Source organism: Oryctolagus cuniculus, chromosome 12 (genome assembly GCF_051225735.1).
Source record: "Oryctolagus cuniculus isolate XC-2025 breed Fujian yellow rabbit chromosome 12, ASM5122573v1, whole genome shotgun sequence".
Taxonomy (NCBI): Eukaryota; Metazoa; Chordata; class Mammalia; order Lagomorpha; family Leporidae; genus Oryctolagus; species Oryctolagus cuniculus.
Genome location: NC_142878.1, coordinates 43,853,524 through 43,871,530, shown reverse-complemented (window position 1 = coordinate 43,871,530; position 18,007 = coordinate 43,853,524). Strand labels below are relative to the sequence as shown.

General features: G+C 39.3%; 1 protein-coding gene across 12 annotated transcripts in view; it reads left to right on the top strand.

Moving 5' to 3' along the window:
• Positions 1–18,007, top strand: part of NUBPL (NUBP iron-sulfur cluster assembly factor, mitochondrial) — a 237,167-nt gene that overhangs the window by 59,245 nt on the left and 159,915 nt on the right. For all 12 annotated transcript variants that reach the window (XR_016217904.1, XR_016217905.1, XM_089309808.1 and 9 more), the window contains one exon: positions 1,615–1,705. Coding sequence is in view for 8 of the 12 variants with exons in the window: in XM_089309808.1 (XP_089165934.1) it covers positions 1,615–1,705 (91 nt within the window). In the remaining 4 variants the exon portion in view is untranslated. The remainder of the gene's footprint in view (positions 1–1,614; positions 1,706–18,007) is intronic.

The window sequence follows — 18,007 nt, the reverse complement described above, 5'->3', positions numbered from 1 at the left end:
TCTCATTGAATGTTCCTGTGTTTTAAAGCTTACACCTTAGTTCATTGAAACTAGAATTTTATATATCACTACTATACTAAAAGTAAAACATCCTTTCTGTTTTCCCATTTTGTAGTTAGCTGCTGTTTTGGTAGAGACGGATATCAGTCCTATTTTCTCCCCTTCTGAGGATACTGAATCACACAGGGATATTAAGTGGTTTTCTTAGAACTGCAGTTTGTGTCAGTATAAAGTCTTGAATGTAATTGCTGAATTTATTTTATAAATTTGTAAGAACCAGACAACAAGGTTTAAGAAGTATTTTTTTTCTGAAAATAGATGGATAGCATGTAATTGAGGGAGTGTTTTAGTTTTTAAGAAATTATTGTTGAGTGGTTAAGAGTTTTATCTTGCCAGGATGTGAGGAGAGGGGGAGGAGAGTCATAAGACTGAGTAAAATGAGACTCCAAGACATAAAGTTAATATCAGCTTTCTGTCCCCCTTGTAGATGACGAAAACCAGCACCAGCATGATTTCATCTGTAAGGGAGAGAAGAAAGAAAAGAGACATATTTGGGAATGAATTTTGCTTTTCATTCTTGGCTAAGCTGCTGATTAACTGGCAGCTAGTGAGGAGACCGGTTAGGATATTCTGCCCTACAGCAGCTGGATGGGTCATAAAAGAAAACAGTTTTAGTTTTTTATGAATCTTTCTGAAGACTTTGGATGTCTAACTGTGACTTACATGTAAGAGGTTGTCTGCCAGTAGCCTTGTTAGCACTGCTGTCTCTTTTTATGCCAGATCTGTGTACTTGTTTCTTATGATCTTATTCCTATCATCTTCTTTCATTTTGTATTCTTTGGTGTCTTAGGTTGGCTTTTCAAAACTTAATGCTTCATCTTCCTAGGGTTTTGTTTGATACTATAAATCATTATTTCAACATTGTTTACATGTAATTTGTGCTCAAAATCATGTTCAGGTTAAGAAGACATTAGTCTGTGTAAGATTATATGGGAAACCTGAACTACAATATGTAAAGCATATGGGTAGATGTCTCCAGTCAGTTATTTAGAAGATATTAGTAAATCAATAAAAAAAATTTATCCTAAACAATTTATGCTTTTACTTACTGTTGCTTTGAAAGTTTAGGTTGTGGGGCTGGCGCCGTAGCTCGCTTGTTTAATCCTTCGCCTGCGGTGCTGGCATCCCATATGGGCGCCAGGTTCTAGTCCCAGTTGCTCCTCTTCCAGTCCAGCTCTCTGCTGTGGCCTGGGAGGGCAATGGAGGATGGCCCAGGTGCTTGGGCCCCTGCACCCTCATGGGAGACCAGGAGGAGGCATCTGGCTCCTGGCTTCGGATTGGTACAGCACTGGCCGTTGCAGCCATTTGGGGAGTGAACCAACGGAAGGAAGACCTTTTTTCTCTGTCTGTCTGTCTGTCTGTCTCTCTCTCTCTCTCTCTCACACTGTCTATAACTCTACCTGCCAAATAAAAAAAAAAAGTTTAGGTTGTGATTTTGGATTAGTTTGCAAATTTCTGTAGTCAGAGTTGTTGTTGTGTTCTTTTTCTTTGATAAAGAGAATAATCTTACGGTAAATTCTGTTTGTTTTTTTTTTTTTTTTTTTTTTTTTACAGTCAAAGGCCATTGGTTTGTTAGATGTGGATGTGTATGGCCCTTCAATTCCAAAGATGATGAATCTGAAAGGAAATCCAGAGTTATCACAGAGTAAGTAAAGCAGAGCTAAATGGTACAATCATAGTTGAATTTCTGTTTAGTATCGATGAGTGTCAGGTATTGTGCCAGATACTGTGTACCCTTTACTCAGAAATCAGGTAAGGCACCATACCGTCTGAGTTTGAATCTCTGCTTTGTCACTTGTCACTGACTATGTGGTTTTGAATAAATTGCTTAATCTCTTTGTACCTTTCCTCCTCCCCTTTGCCATTTGTAAAATAGAATTACTGTTATTTATGGTGAAGACTTATTGTATGCATTGAGCAAAGGACCCTGGCACATTGTAATAAAAAATATTAGATCATCATCATTGTCTCTTTTCATCGAATGTGTGGAAAGATACAAATATTTGAATACAAAATGTCAAAGTACTTCAAAAACTTCATAGAAAATGGAATTAAAATGTAACATTATTCTGGTGCAAAACATTTTGAAATATGTGCAAATTTTTTCATAATAAACATTTACATGACTGCCCTAGTACAATGTAATTGCAGTGATAGAGATGAAAATTATTTTCTGTAAACTGACTTCTGTCAGAGTTTTCTTAAACATTGATTTCTCTCCCATTCTCTTCACCATCATCAAAAGGAGGAAGTAGTAATTTGAATAAATCTTTACTACTTTATTTATTTAGCTTTTCTTATAAACCTGTTGTATAAGTCAGCTCTTTATTACTTTAACTGAAATACCTGAGAGAAGCCACTTGGGAGTTAAAGAGGTTTATTTTGGCTTATAGTTTTGGAGGTTCACAGTCCAAGATCAGGAGGGCCTATTAGTCTGGTAACTTATGAAGGTTGTGGATGTGGAGCATTGTAGAGGGAGCATAACATGGTGTGCTTGGAAGCACAGAGTGAGGTAGGCCAAATTTGGCTTATATTGCCAACCTTCTCCCATAAACTACCTTCTTTTTTTTTTTTTCTTTTCTTTTCTTTTTTTTTTTTTTTTTTTTGACAGGCAGAGTGGACAGTGAGAGAGAGAGAGACAGAGAAAAAGGTCTTCCTTTGCCGTTGGTTCACCCTCCAATGGCCGCTGTGGCCAGCGTGCTGCAGCTGGCGCACCATGCTGATCCGAAGCCAGGAACCAGGTGCTTCTCCTGGTCTCCCATGTGGGTGCAGGGCCCAAAGACTTGGGCTATCCTCCACTGCACTCCCTGGCCACAGTAGAGAGCTGGCCTGGAAGAGGGGCAACCGGGACAGAATCTGGCGCCCCGACCAGGACTAGAACCCAGTGTGCCGGCGCCTCAAGGCGGAGGATTAGCCTATTGAGCCGCGGCGCCAGCCAGAAACTACCTTCTAAGGGCAAAGCCTCCTAGATGTTATAATTAGATCTGGTCCTTCATCTTAATCCATTAACCATGGATATTAGTCCACTAACTATTTTTTAAAAATATTTTATTTATTTATCTGAGAGGTGGAGTTACAGATGCTGAGAGGGAGAGACAAAGAGAAAGATCTTCCATCTGCTGGTTCACTCCCCAAATGGCCGCAATGGTCAGAACTGGGCTGATCTGAAGCCAGGAGCCAGGAGCCAGGAGCCAGGTGCTTGCTCCAGATTTCCCTCATGGGTGCAGGGGCCCAAGCACTTGGACCATCTCCCACTGCTTTCCCAGGCCACAGCAGAGAGCTCAACAGGAAGTGGAGCAGCCAGGACTAGAACCGGGTCCCATATGGGGTGCCAACGCCACAGGCAGAGGATTAACCTACTGCGCTACAGCAGTGGCCCCTATTAATTATTAATAGAAGACTTTTGGGACCAAGCCCACAATATGTAGACCCTTAGGCTTCACTCAAACTATTTTCTGAACCATAATTGCTATTTAATATAAAGCTTTAAGAACAAGAAAGTGCTATGTTCAAGAAGTGAACAATTGGGGGCTAGTGTTATATTACAGCGGGTTAATCCACTACTTAGGAGGCTGGCAACCATATTGGAGTACCAGTTCTAGTTTTGGCTGCTCTGCTTCCCATTCAGCTAATGTGTCTGGGAAGGCAGTGGAAGATGGTTCAAGTACTTGGGCTCCTGCCACCCATGTGGGAGACCAGGATGTAGTTTCTGGCTCCTGGCTTTGGCCTAGCTTGGATCTAGCTGTTGTAGTTTTAAGGAGTGAATCAGCTGATGGAAGATACCCCTCCCTGTCACTCTGCCTTTCAAATAAATAAACGAATCTTTAAAGAATTAGAAAAATCAATATTTTTTGAAAAATTATGTGAAATTGGTTTAAAAATTGAAATTGATTTCTAATATAAGAAGAATATAAAACTGAATAATATCTTTTTGTTTCTTATTTAGCTTATTATTATTCATAGGTCCACGACAGAATGACTGGGTTTACTGATGAATCTTTATTGGATTATCTATATAGGCAATAGAAATATTTTTTATCTTTATTAAAAATTAATTGGATATTGCTATTTAAAGTGCTTTTGTTTGTGTTTTAGTTGTTAGAGTCGGTTATAATAAGTTTGGACTATTTTTTATGACACAATAAAGATAATCCCTAATATTTTGAAGAAAACTTGAAGATCCAGAGATGTTAAAATTGGCTCTAGCTGTCTGATATTGCTAGTTTATATAGCTGTTTTGTTTTATGAAAACATAAACTTAAAAAGCTATTATTCTCTAGTTTCTTTGTTCATATTCTTTTAGTGAAATACATACTTAGTTTGAAACTATGTGACAGGAGCCAAGATGTCAAACTTTCACAAAGAAAGTATAATGAATTTGCATACTTTCAATGATTCATGATGTCTACTTCTTGATTAAAGTAATGTAAAAATTTGTTCATGTAAAACATGAGTGATGGCAAAATGGAGCCCTCAGTGTCAGTCTTTTCTAATTGGTCTGTTCAGTGTTTCCAACATAAATACTTGGAAATGAAGTTTCATTTCTTTCTTCTTGTTTTACTGAATCTGTAGTCTTAAATTTGATATTTGCAAATTGGCTGCCACTAAATAAGATTTCTGGTAAAGATGAGATACTAGAAATCTTAGAAAGCTTGAAAAAAATTACTTTTTTTTCATTGATAAGCTGATTTTAAGTCTCCCAAAAAATAAATTGAATGATTTCGGCCTTCACTTAAAAGAGAGTCAGATCTTAAAAACCCAATTTATAAATTATTTTTCAAATCTTAGAAAAACCTTCTACCATTATACTAATTGGCATCATTTTGACATTTCTACATTTTATCATGTTAATTTATCTGGTTATAATCTCTATTACAGAAAAAAAAACTATGCAAGGTAAAAATAATTCAGTTAGCAATAGTGACAAACTGTGAAATACTTGTTCCTAGCAGTTCAGATTTGGGAATGATAGATAGACCCGTGTGCTGAATCCCAGCTTTGTAGGCCATCCTCTGTTTTTACACTAAGCTGGACAAACTCAGGGGCAGTAGGACTTAAGTGTTGTCTCCTCCTCTTCATTGTTTAAGCAGATGTTTGATTATGTAGTTTTTGTCTATTTATTTATTTATTTATTTATTTTAAAGACTTGTTTATTTTAAAGGCTGAGTGATAGAGAGGAAGAGACACACAGAGAAAGAGATCTTCCATCTACTGGTTCACTCCCCAGATGATCGTAATGTCTGGGGATGGGCCATTCTGAAGCCAAGAGTCAGAAGCCAGGAACTTTGTTTGACCCCTCAAGCATTTGACTGCCTTCCAAGACAGAGAATTGGATCAGAAAGGGAGTAGCCAGTACTCAACCTAGTATTCAAACACACACTGTGATAAGGGATGCTGAAGATACTGCTGTACCACAACACTAGCACCACTTTGTTCATTTTTGAAACTTAAAACTTAGAACTGGCAGATTATATACTTTATTCCCTTCATATCATTTTTCTTTTGGATGGAATTTTAGAAAATCAAACTTTTTGCATTTACATTATTTTAATCTTGATTATCGGGTTAACATTTATATTTGATTTTAGAAAAATGGATTTATTAAAAAATTTTATAATAGTTTGAAATTTTAAAAATGTTTCTATCAGTTTGAAATGACATGATATTTTATATTATCAAATAAAATTATCATAATAGAAAGTCTAGCCAGTGTGTAGAAAGGGTATTGCACAAAAAAATGAACATATTGACAAATTAATGACTATAATGACCAGTTCCTTTGTGAACCTAATGGAATTTAGAATAAAATCTGTGTATTGGAGAAACTAGCATCTAACCATGAATATACCTTCTTTTTAAATAAGAACAAATGCCAGTTTTCCCTCTCTATTTAAATTTTCCTAATAACATAATATTCAAATTTCATATAGTGAACCAAATTATAGTCCTAGGACTAGAAGGCTTTCAGTTGAAATGATAAATGAACATTAAATGGTAGGTAGTTGTATGCAGAGATGTGTTGCTACATTTCACCAATGTAATATACATTTGGTTACCATATTGGGGGTTTTCATTAAGCTTTCCAAAATTACTCTTATTGGTGGAAATGTCTGCTTTCTTTCCTAGTTTTGTGATGATAAATCACTTTAAGAATACTTGTGCATTTATTACTATGTAGTTTTACTGAAGAGTGTCTTTTAATGTACTGAGCTAATAAAGCAGGAAATTTTTAAGACCTGTGGAGAGAGATTATTAAAACAGAAATGTCAAATAATTTTATTGGAGGTGACACAGTGCTTATTAATGACTAAATGGGAGACTTTTTGCATGGAATCCACTTGCCTTCTACTGTGAGATAACGATTTTGCACTCATGTCACTCATTCCTGCTCTATCTGTGTTAAGGTATTAAATTTCTTTCAAGCTTAGAGGTGAATGTATATGTGGGCTTATGAGACAGATATTGTGGAAAATCAGTTTGGCCAAATGACCTTTTATAAAATAGCACTCAACTTTGTTTAAAAAACTATGAGGAAGGGATTAAGATTACTTAAAGGTAATTTAAGTGTATCAAGAATGAGAGTGAGCTCTAGTAATCCCTCAAGCAACTGTGTTGTTTGTTTTTCCTTTCAAGGAAGAAATATAGGGGTGTTGGTGAAATTGCTGATATACGTGGCACATTCTGATGTGGTGGACAGAGCTCCCAAAGCTTCTGGTTTTTAATTAGCTGCTTCTGGTCATTTCTTTTTTTTTTTTTTTTTTTTTTTTTATTTTTGACAGGCAGAGTGGACAGTGAGAGAGAGAGACAGAGAGAAAGGTCTTCCTTTGCCGTTGGTTCACCCTCCAATGGCCGCCGCTGCAGCCGGCGCACCGCGCTGATCCGATGGCAGGAGCCAGGATCCAGGTGCTTTTCCTGGTCTCCCATGGGGTGCAGGGCCCAAGCACCTGGGCCATCCTCCACTGCACTCCCTGGCCATAGCAGAGAGCTGGCCTGGAAGAGGGGCAACCGGGACAGAATCCGGCGCCCCAACCGGGACTAGAACCCGGTGTGCCGGCGCCGCAAGGTGGAGGATTAGCCTATTGAGCCACGGCGCCGGCTCTCTGGTCATTTCTTACAGATCCTGGGTTTAATCTGATGCCAGAGTTCCGCTGATTATTTTTGGATGAGATTTCTTAATTTCAATGTTATTCTGTAATTACAGTGTTACAGAAATGACTTTTTTCGTGCTTTTTTGGATTTTGTTTATATTCTCCTTTAATCTACAATAATAAGACAAGGTGATATCCTTAAGAAAATCAGGTGTCAAAGGGGTCTTAAAAGTTGTTTTGCACTGGCTTTGGTCACCTTTACCTCTGAAATATCTGAGAGTTGAGGTCTTTGTCTTTTGGAGAGTTCTGCTTTCTAGCTTATCAAAACAAAAGACCATACATCTCTCCTCCTGGCTTGTGGTTCTTTGTGTAGTTCATTGAATAGACTTGAACTAAATACCTGCCTGGTGTGGTAAAACCCTTTTCATTTTCCTCTGACCTTCTCTTGCTGAAGAAGAGACAGCCTCTTTTTGGAGTTTTACCTGATCTGCTGCAAATCGTCCTAGCTGGAGGCTGCAGCAAGTGCATTCAGTGAAGAATGCCTTGTATTTTCATAGCTACAGTCTGTTTAATTATTAATATTGATAGTCTTCCATAGAATGGCAGCAAATACGGTTAGGTAGTTAAATCTGTCGGTAGTCAAATAGGCCATATCTGTTTATGATTAGCACTTGCCAAAAGAAAAGATTGGTGTTCTCTTCTACCTCTTTAACTTCCTGTTTAACTAAGGAGTGCTGTCTTGAGATTTGTGGGTTTGTGGGGCTACACATTTGTAATATGGGCTGTTTTACCTCACATTTCTTTTTACTAGAGTAATTTCAGGTTAAAATAAAACTCTGTTGTTCTTATTTTTTAAACTTTTGATCGCTTTTAATGTTTTCAAAATTATCTCAGAATTTTCAGTATCTTCTCTCAGATGAGGAAAATCAAATTGTAATTTTATTTAGAATATTCTGTTTCTTTTATGGCCCTGTGATGCATCTGCTTTTTTTTTTTTTTTTTAAGATTTATTTATTTATTTATTTGAAAGGCAGAGTTAACAGAGACAGAAAAGGAGAGACAGAGAACTTCCATCCACTGGTTTATTCTCCAAATGGCTACAATGGCCTGGCCTAGGCCAGATTGAAACCAGGAGCCAGGAGCTTCTTTCAGGTCTCCTATGTGGTTGCAGAGGCCCAAGCACTTGGGCTATCTTCTGCTACTTTCCCAGGTGGATTAGCAGGGAGCTGGATAGGAGTGGAGCAGCCAATATGCAAACTGGTACCCATATGGGATGCGGGCACTGCAGATGATAGCTTAACTTGCTGTGCCACCATGCCAGCTCCAAAATTTTGCTTTTTTTTTTTTTTTTTTTTTTGACGGGTAGAGTTATAGACAGAGAGAGACAGAGAGAAAGGTCTTTCTTCCGTTGGTTCACTCCCAAATGGCCACTACAGCCGGTGCTGTGCTGATCCGAAGCCAGGAGCCAGGTGGCTTCTTCCTGGTCTCCCATGCTGGTGCAGGCACCCAAGTACTTGGGCCCTCCTCCATTGCCCTCCCGGGCCACAGCAGAGAGCTGGACTGGAAGAGGTCAACCAGGACTAGAACCCGGCGCCCATATGGGATGCCAGTGCTGCAGGTGGAGTATTAACTAATTGAGCCATGGAGCAGACCCCGAAATTTTGCTTTTTAAAATAGGCATCATTGTTATTGCCTCATAGTTCCTATAGTAGTTCACTGGGTACTTCAGGAACCTCTAAGGGTCACTTAACAAAACAAGTACTACTTTTTTTTTTTTTTAAAGCAACATAGTTTGGTGCAAGTAGGATATGAAGTGAGTTTCAAAAGTAGAATATGAAGTTGAATATGAAAGAGAATATGAAGAGAATGGGAACTCCATGGAACAAATCAAGAGGACATAAATAATGACACTACACTAAGAGGCAAGGAAAGATTTGATGGTCCAGATTTGGTGAGGCTAACTAGAGAAAAGAGAAATCACACATACTACAAAAACAAAACAAAGCAACAAAGCAAAAAAGAAACACACACAAAACAAATACTGAAATAGGGCATCTTTTTCTTTAACTTTCCTTTTGGATTCCTGCTCTAATTTCATTTATGTGGCACACATAGTGTATGGGGTGCAGGATTGAAATGCGGTCCTATTCATCAAGATTGGACAGATTTGGGATGGTTTATTTAGAGTAGTAATTAAAGACACCTGAATCCCATGTTGGAGTACCTGTTTCTGGTTCCTGACTCCAGCTTCCTGCTAATGTGGACCCTGGGAGATTATAGTGATAGCTCAAGTAACTGGGTTGCTGTCACACATGTAGGAGACCTGGATTGAATTGCTGGCTCCCAGCTTCTTCCTGGCCCAGCCCCAACCCACCTTTGGGCCAGCTTGTGCAACTTTGGGCATTTTGGAAAAGAGAATCAGTGCATGGGAGCACTTTTTCTCTGCCTCTACCTTTAAAAAAAAAATTGGCTAGATTTGCTCTGCCAGTATTACCTACCAGTGCTAGATACAGCAATACAGAGCTTCTGTAGTAGTAACTATGATATCAACCCACTGAATCAGCCTGCTTTTGAAAGGGTGATCATTACAGAACTGGAGGGAAGTAGAATAATGATGTTTCACTGGGAGACTTAGTTTATCTATTAGCCTTCTTTAATTTTCAGTTTGGAAATTTTAGCAGCCCACCAGTATAAATTATGACGTGAAGTTGTATTATTCCTTTTGACTTATATCAGTCCTTAATATTACTGTTACCACTATTACCATATGTACTATTACTAGTATTAGAAAGCTTTGCATGGTGTGCTCCCAACTACCTCATCTTCTACAGCCTTCATTCTAACAAGTTACTTTGTTATCCGAAGAACACCAGTCACAGTGGCCTCTATTTCTCTAACATGCCAACCTCTGTGCTGCCCAAGAACCCTCAAATAAGAGTGTTTCCATTCTCTCTGCCTGGAATGCCTTCTACCTCCACTGTTCACTGAAAACCCCCTTCCCCCAGTAATTCCTTCTCACCAAGTCTCAATTTTGCTATTTCTTCTTCCTCAGTCTCCTTATTGCAATATCAAAGATAAAGCTTTTGTGTTATTGTGTTTAAAAAATTTCCCTTACAAGATAATACAATACCCACACAAGACTTTTTTGCTTGGTTTGTTTCTCTCATGCTTATTATAAAGTACATACTTATTATAAAGTACATGTGTACAGTAAGTCTTAGTTGAATAAATGAATAACATAGTCACCCCTTCTGAGTTTCTTGTATGTTAGCTACATAATTAATTTTCTGCTTTGTATTTTAGATAACTTAATTGGCAAATACATTTTTTTCCCTAAGGCCACTTAAGATATTATCTTGGTAGTTAATCGTTGCGTTATATCTGAGTGGCTGTCTTATACTGCTCCTCACATTTAAAAAAAAAAAAGAGTGAAAAGATTATGTGGTTAGTAATTTGACTTTTCAGAATTATGTTATATGGAGTGAGATGATTTCTCACATTGTTTCTGTATGATAGGATAGTTTTGGTTTTATCTCCCATCTTAGCTTTGAAATGCTCAGCATTGCTCTGCTGGCTTACCAGGGTAGAATTCTTTGAGGCTTGAATTTGAGTTGTAATGTAAAGTGTCAGAATCCCAAGCCTGCAGACAATGAATAACTTGGAAAGAGAGAAAAAAACTTGTAGGTCAGCATCCATCATCATTATTTCCTCAGACCATCCTCATGTGAAGCTACAATAGTACATAGACACTAACATCAGGGAACTTCAAGGAGTCTGTGGAGGGGCTGTTATTGTGGCAAAGTGGATTTAGCACTACTTGAAACAATAGCATCCTATATCAGAGTGCCATTTCATGTCCTGGCTGCTCAGCTTCCAATCCAGCTACTTGCTGCTGGGCCTGGGAAAGCAGTGGAAGATGGCCCAGGTTCTTGGGTCCCTGCCACCTATGTGGGAGACTAGGATGGAGTTTCTGGTTCCTGGCTTTGACTCAACCCAGACCTGGCAGTTGTGACCTTTTGGAGAGTGAACCAGTAGATTGAAGATCTCTATGTTTCTTCCTGTCACTCTGTTGCTCTGCCTTCCAAATAAATAAATAAATCTATTTTTAAAAGTTCATGGAAAGGAAAGAAAGAGAAGGATGAAGGGGATGGGGAGATGGAGAGAGTGAGAGAGAGAGACCGAGAGACCAAGAGACCTATTCCATCTGCTAGTCCCCCCTGCTCTGAATTTGGGTCCCCTACATGAGTGTCAAGAATCCAAGTACTTGAGCCATCACTGCTGTCTCCTGAGGTGTGCATTAGCAGGAAGCTGGAATCAGAATCAGAGCCATGACTCCAATACAGGCACTCTGACATGGGGTATAGGATGCCCCAGCAACATTTCATCTGCTGTGCCAGATGCCTTTTTTTTTTTTTTTTTTTTTTTTTTTTTTTTTTTTTTGTCATAGGTTAGGAGAAGTAGCGAGGAAGCTGTGACAATAAGGTTTTGATTTTATTCTGCTGTCTCTGAGATTTTTCAATTAAGGAAAAGAAAGCAGAAGTAACAGCTTGCAGTTTAGTGGGCTTTGGGAATTCCCTTGTGATATACAAACCATAGCTGCTTTTTGGAGTGGTGAGATGTCTTAAGCTGGCTTTCCCAGAAAGTTGAGTCTTTCACACTTCTAATTTATTATGAAGTATAAAACCAGAGTGAAGAAGGAAAGGGACATGAAAATGTGGTACCAAATTGCCTGTTGCCAAATGTGACATTGCTTGACTGCATGGGCCTGTGTAATCCCCACCCCTATGTCCTATAGATAGGACTGTCTGCTGGGGGAAATACGGGAAGAACTTGTCTAATGGTGCCTGGCTTCTGTTGACCAAAGGTTCATCTCAGGAGATATAAACTTGCCTGCATTTTTGACTTGTGTATGTGTGAGTGCTGGGAAGGGTTTTCTGATGACTGTGGTTACTGTGGGAGCTTTTGGCTGGCAAGTGAGATGCACACAGGTATAGGCCTGAAATGAGGTGTTTTCAGGTAGCCATCTCTGTGCAGTTGGCCTGGTTGTTTTTGAGGTGATAGGAACAAAAGATAGGCGAGGCTGACAGGGTCTGAAGTGGTGCACAGGGCTTTCTTATGCATGGGGGCAGGGTGCAAAGCTGAACTCTTGTGTAACCCATAAAGTGGTTCCAGTTAATTTCCCTCCCGTATTGGCTGATGCTGGGGTACCATGGCAGGAAACCTAGAAGGTAAGGGATTCTTTCCAAGTTTTTTTTTTTTTTTTTTTTTTTTTTTAAAGATTAATTTATTTGCTTGAGAGGCAGAGGCAGAGGCAGAGGCAGAGAGAGAGGGAGTTAGAGAGGGAGGGAGGGAGGGTGGGAGGGAAGGAGAAGTCTTCTGTTGGCTGGTTCACTCCCCAGATAGCCTCAATGGCCGGAGCTGTGCCAACATGAAGCCAGGAGCCAGTAGCCTCTTCCAGGTCTCCCACATGGGTGCAGGGGCCCAAGGACTTGGGCCATCTTGTACTGCTTTCCCATGCCTTAGCAGAGAGCTGGATCAGAAGAGGAGCAGCTGGGACTCGAACTAGCACCCATATGGGATGCCAGTGCTTCAGGCCAGGGCTTTAATCCGTTGTGCCACAGTGTTGGTCCCCTATTTATAAATTTTTTTAAAGATGTATTTATTTGAAAGGCAGAGTTAGAGAGAGGGAAAGAGAATCTTTATTCCGCTGGTTCACTCCACAGATGGCCACCATGGCTGGAGCTGGGCCAATCCAAAGCCAGGAGTCTCCCCATGTGGGTGCAGAGGCTCAAGGACTTGGACTGTCTTTTGCTGCTTTCCCAGGCACATTAGCATGGAGCTGGATTGGAAGTGGAACATCCAGGACTCAAACTGCTGCCCGTATGGGATGCTGGTGTTGCAGGTGGTGGATTAATCCATTATGCCGCAATGCTGGCCATTCAGTTTGATGATTTTAAAACTATTTTATTTATTTGAACGGCAAAGTTAGAGAGAGAGAGAGAGAGAGAGATTGAGATTGAGAGGTCTTCCATCCATTGGTTCACTACCCAAATGACTGTAGTGGGCCAGGCCAAAACCAGGTGCTTGGGTCTCCCATGTGGGTGGCACAGGCCCAAGTACTTGGATTTTTTCCTCCTGCTTTCCCAGGCATATTAGCAAGAAGCTGGATTGGAAGTAAAGCAGCTGGGACTCAAACTGGTGTTCATGTGGGATGCCAGACTCACAGGCAGCCCCTTAACCCACTGTGCCATAAAGCTGGCTCCAGTTTTTGGTTTGTAAAATATACAATTTGGTAGTATCAAAGTCTAGAAGTGCAATCTTGACCTTGCAGTTGGGCTTTTGGTAATTCATTGGATATGACTGAGAAAAAGATTTCTAGGATGACTTTTGGATTGATTGGTTGGATCACTGTGGAGATAGTTGTATCATTCCTCAAAATAGAGCAGATAGGAAAAAGGAGTGACCTTAAGTAAAGCAGTGATGAGTTAAGATTTAGTTATGTTGAACTTTATATCTAAAGAGAGTTGAATACAAACAGGTAGTTGGGTATGTGCTTAGTGTTTAGGAAAGAGCTTTGGGCTAAGGATACAAATTTAGGAGTTCACACTATATGAGGTAACTTCAGAAAGTTCATGGAAAAATGGAATTAAAAGATAACATTTATTTTGGTCCAAAAATATTGAAATCTGTATCTAGCTTTTTCAAAATAACACATTTCCCATGAACTTTTGAAAGACTTTTTGTATGTGTGGGTAATAGTTGGATTTGTTACTTTAAATTGGTGATTCGGGGATCTTTTGCCCCAGGAGACATTTGCCAATGGCTAGACATTTTTGATTGACACAAAGGGGGGATACTACTGACGTCTGGTGGGTAGAGACCAGGGATGCTGCTAATGCGTAAGACATCCTCCCACAACAGTTTATTATCTGGTCCAAAATGTTGGTTGTACTGAGGTTGAGAAAAGTACCTGATTTTGGCAAGGTAATGCAAGAAAGTTTTAGAGCCGGCCAGCATTGTGGCGCAGCAGGTTAACACCCTGGCCTGAAGCACCGGCGTTCCATATGGGTGCCCGTCCGAGACCTGGCTTCTTTTACTTCTGATCCAGCTGTCTGCTGTGGCCAGGGAAAGCAGTAGAAGATGGCCCAAGTCCTTGGGCCCTTGCACTGCATGGGTGACCCGGAGGAAGCTTCTGGCTCCTGGCTTCAGATTGGTGTAGCTCCAGCCATTGTGGCTAATTGGGGAGTGAACCATTGGATGGAAGACCCCCTCACCCCCCCCCCCTTCTCTCTGTCTTTCTTTCTCTCTGCCTCTCCTCTCTCTTTGTAACTCTTTCAAATAAATAATAAATAAATCTTTAAAAGAAAAAAGAGAAAGTTTTAGAGGAAGTCAAGTAGAAGACTGAGGATACAACTTTGGGAAATGTCAGCCTTAAGTTAATCAGAGAAAGTGAGGAAGAATGACCAGAGAGATAGAAAGAAACCTTGGAAAGAACTACACCCTGCAAGATGGGGAAGGAGTGGTGTTTTAGGAGGAAGTGTTCAACATTTTCAGAGTGGCTAAATAAAATAAGGTTTGATAATATGTCCGTATTTTCAATTCATTTAGGTACTGTTTTGAAGACCTAGTACAACTGTGTTGTGTTTCTTGAAGAAGCATTGTATCTGTCCTTTGGAAATGAATTACTTAGGAATAATTTTGGAGTATGTCTATCATAGTACAGTTCTGAGTGATGGGAAAAAAGATGAGTAAGACATAAATTTTATTCTTTTTAAGAGTTCACATTGTAGTGGAGATGATAGAAATGTCTGCATATTAAATGTCATTTTAAATAAGTAAAGTATAAACAGAAGACCATGGATCAAAGAGAAACTTGTACTCTTTCTGTGATGTAGTTCAGCCAGCCCTGGACTCTGATCTGGTTTCCGATGAGGTCACAAAAAGGAGCAAGAGACTTGAACATATTTTTACAAAATAATGAAAAGATCACGTTTATCTTTTAAACTTTGATAGTAAACAAAAACTGATAGTAAAATTGGGTAATACTTTCTATCTGTTGTGACCATCATGAGCAAAATAAATGTGGGATATTTTATTTATAAATCACTTACTACCTCTATCACAAAATAACTTTTTCCTCTAGAATATGCATGTGGCTTGTATCATCTCTGCCATCTTCCTCATTTTTCTCAACTGTCGCTTCTGTTTCTTTGTAATTGCAAATACTCAAGTCCAAGTAGCCATTGTTTGTCTCTCAGACTATTTTTTTCAAGTAAAAATGGCAGCCCATGAAAAATGCCATCTAGCACAACTTGCAACTCAATTGCACAAGGATTTTGCTTGAGATAGCCCTTTTATTTAAGTATATTGCAGAGATGCTTTATGTGTACTTCCCTGTTTGTCATGCAAAATATTACAAAGACCTTTACTCAAAGATTGAGAATTAATAAGTGAAACAATTTTTACTACTTCATGTGGGATAGTCTTCAATGAAACTGACATTTGTTTTTTATTATGAGTACATGTTGGTGAAGAATATGTTGGCTACCAGTACCATTTGGTACTATTGCCTGCTAAGGTGGTGGCAGTTTTACCTACCATTGCTTTTGGACCATTTATGAAAAGCTTAGCCTGGTAAACAGCTAAATAATATCTATTCTCCCTGCAAGATAATATTTTAGTATTATTATGAAAATAGGCTTACCCTCTTGGATCACCTGAATGGTTCTTTGGGATCTCAAGAAGACCATACTTGAAAAACTGCTGTTTTCATGGGAAGTTCTTCAACCACAAGGCAGAAGTCTAGTTTTTAGTTTACTAATGCTTATTGTGGATCTCAAGAAACTGTTGCTGTCATTTTTCGTACATTCTTTCTTTATTAAAGTTTTGTGGAAGTAAGTGTTTTTCAAGTGAAGTATCTTGTGTCTAGTGTCTGAAAATATTATTTTAAATGTGACACATTGTAGAAAAGTCCTGTAGAAATTTAAAGTAGGTCTTTTCTTTCCATGTATTTTATTTACAGTAGTATTACCTGGGTGCCTGGAGCTGAGATATTGTTGCAAAACTTGTGAATACTTTAAAAATTTAATACTTGAATATGATCATAGTTATTAACAAGGACATTGGAGTTATGTTGAAATATAGACTATAAGATACAGAAGTTGTCCTCAAGATGTTTTTAACCTGATTAATATACACACAGATATTGTAATATAATGTGTTTTGTGCTATAGTATAATTGATTTAAATACTGTATAATATAAGAGATCAGAGAATGGCTCAGTGAAGTTGGTAGAATTAAATTATACCTTAATAGAAATGAGAAAATATATGTTAAGGAGCAAAAGAATATTACAGTTCTTCTCCCAAACAAATACCCGTTTCTCATCTCCCTCTCCTTGTCATTTGTGGTTTGGAATGTCATTTGTCTCATATGTCTTGTTTGGACCATTCTGAGGCTCATGATTTGTACTCTAAGATACTGAATGTGGTGGAAATATCTTGGGTTTTGCAGCCAGTCTGATCCAATCCCTAATTTCTAATGGTACATTTTGAAGGCGGTGTGAAAATTAAGTGAAATAATGCATTTAAAGGTTCTTAATAAATGTTGTCTTTCCTTATTATTATTAATAGTGAACAGCAACATAATTTGTTAATTAAGATAATAGCATGCTGTGGTGGAATTTATCTGTTAGACCAGGAGAGCAAAAAACTTGTGGAGGGGCCTGCGCTGTGGCACAGCAGGTTGACGTCCTGGCGTGAGGCGCCGGCATCCCGTGTGGGCTCTGGTTCTAGATCTGGCTGCTTCTCTTCTGATCCAACTCTCTACTATGGCCTGGGAAAGCAGTGGAGGATGGCCCAAGTCCTTGGGCCCCTGCACCCATGTGGGGGACCTGGCTTCGGATTGGCGCAGCTCCGGCCGTTGCAGCCATCTGGGGAGTGAACCAGCAGATGGAAGACCTCTCTCTCTCTCTTTCTCTACTGCTCTCTGTAACTCTGTCTTTCAAATAAATAAATAAATCTTAAAAAAAAAAAAAAAAAGACTTGTGGAAAGAGAGGAGAGAGGAAGAGAGGCAATAAGGTATAGCGGCTGCCATGTACTTTAGAGTCAGAGAGGATCGTAGTCAACTGCTAACAGTAAGAAACCCTTGTTATCACCCTATAATAGCTTTGGACAACTTGACATAAATTTGCTAAGTGTTACTTTCTTTTTTTTTTTTAAGATTTATTTTATTTATTTGAAAGTCAGAGTTACACAGAAAGGAGAGGCAGAGACAGAGAGAGGTCTTCCATTCTCTAGTTCACTCCCCAGTTGGCTGCAACGGCTGGAGCTGCACTGATCCGAAGCCAGGAACCAGGAGCTTCTTACGGGTGTCCCATATGGGTCCAGGGGCTCGAGGACTTGTGCCATCTTGTACTGCTTTCCCAGGCCATAGCATAGAGCCAGATCAGAAGTGGAGCAGCCAGGACTAGAACTGGCACCCATATGGGATGCTGGTGTTTCAGGCCAGGGCTTTAACCCACTGCTCCACAGCGCCGGCCCTGTGTTACTTTATTTCTATAATAAATGGAAATGGTTTGGAGAGGATAGTTAACAGTACTCATGTGGGTACTGATGAATATAGTTTTGTTTAGTTCCATAGGGGATATTGATTAGACCGGGCCAATCAATGAATGTCATCACTCGGGACCTAGTCTTTGGTATGAGAGTGGACGTATGTTCTTTTTCAAAGGTAATAAATATCTTGACATATGCCTAGTTCACAAGGTTCAACTCATACATACCTCTTCAATGTCTAAAGTATTTGCCATTTGGCTGTTTACAAACAACTTGCATAGTTCTGTCATATGCAGTTAAG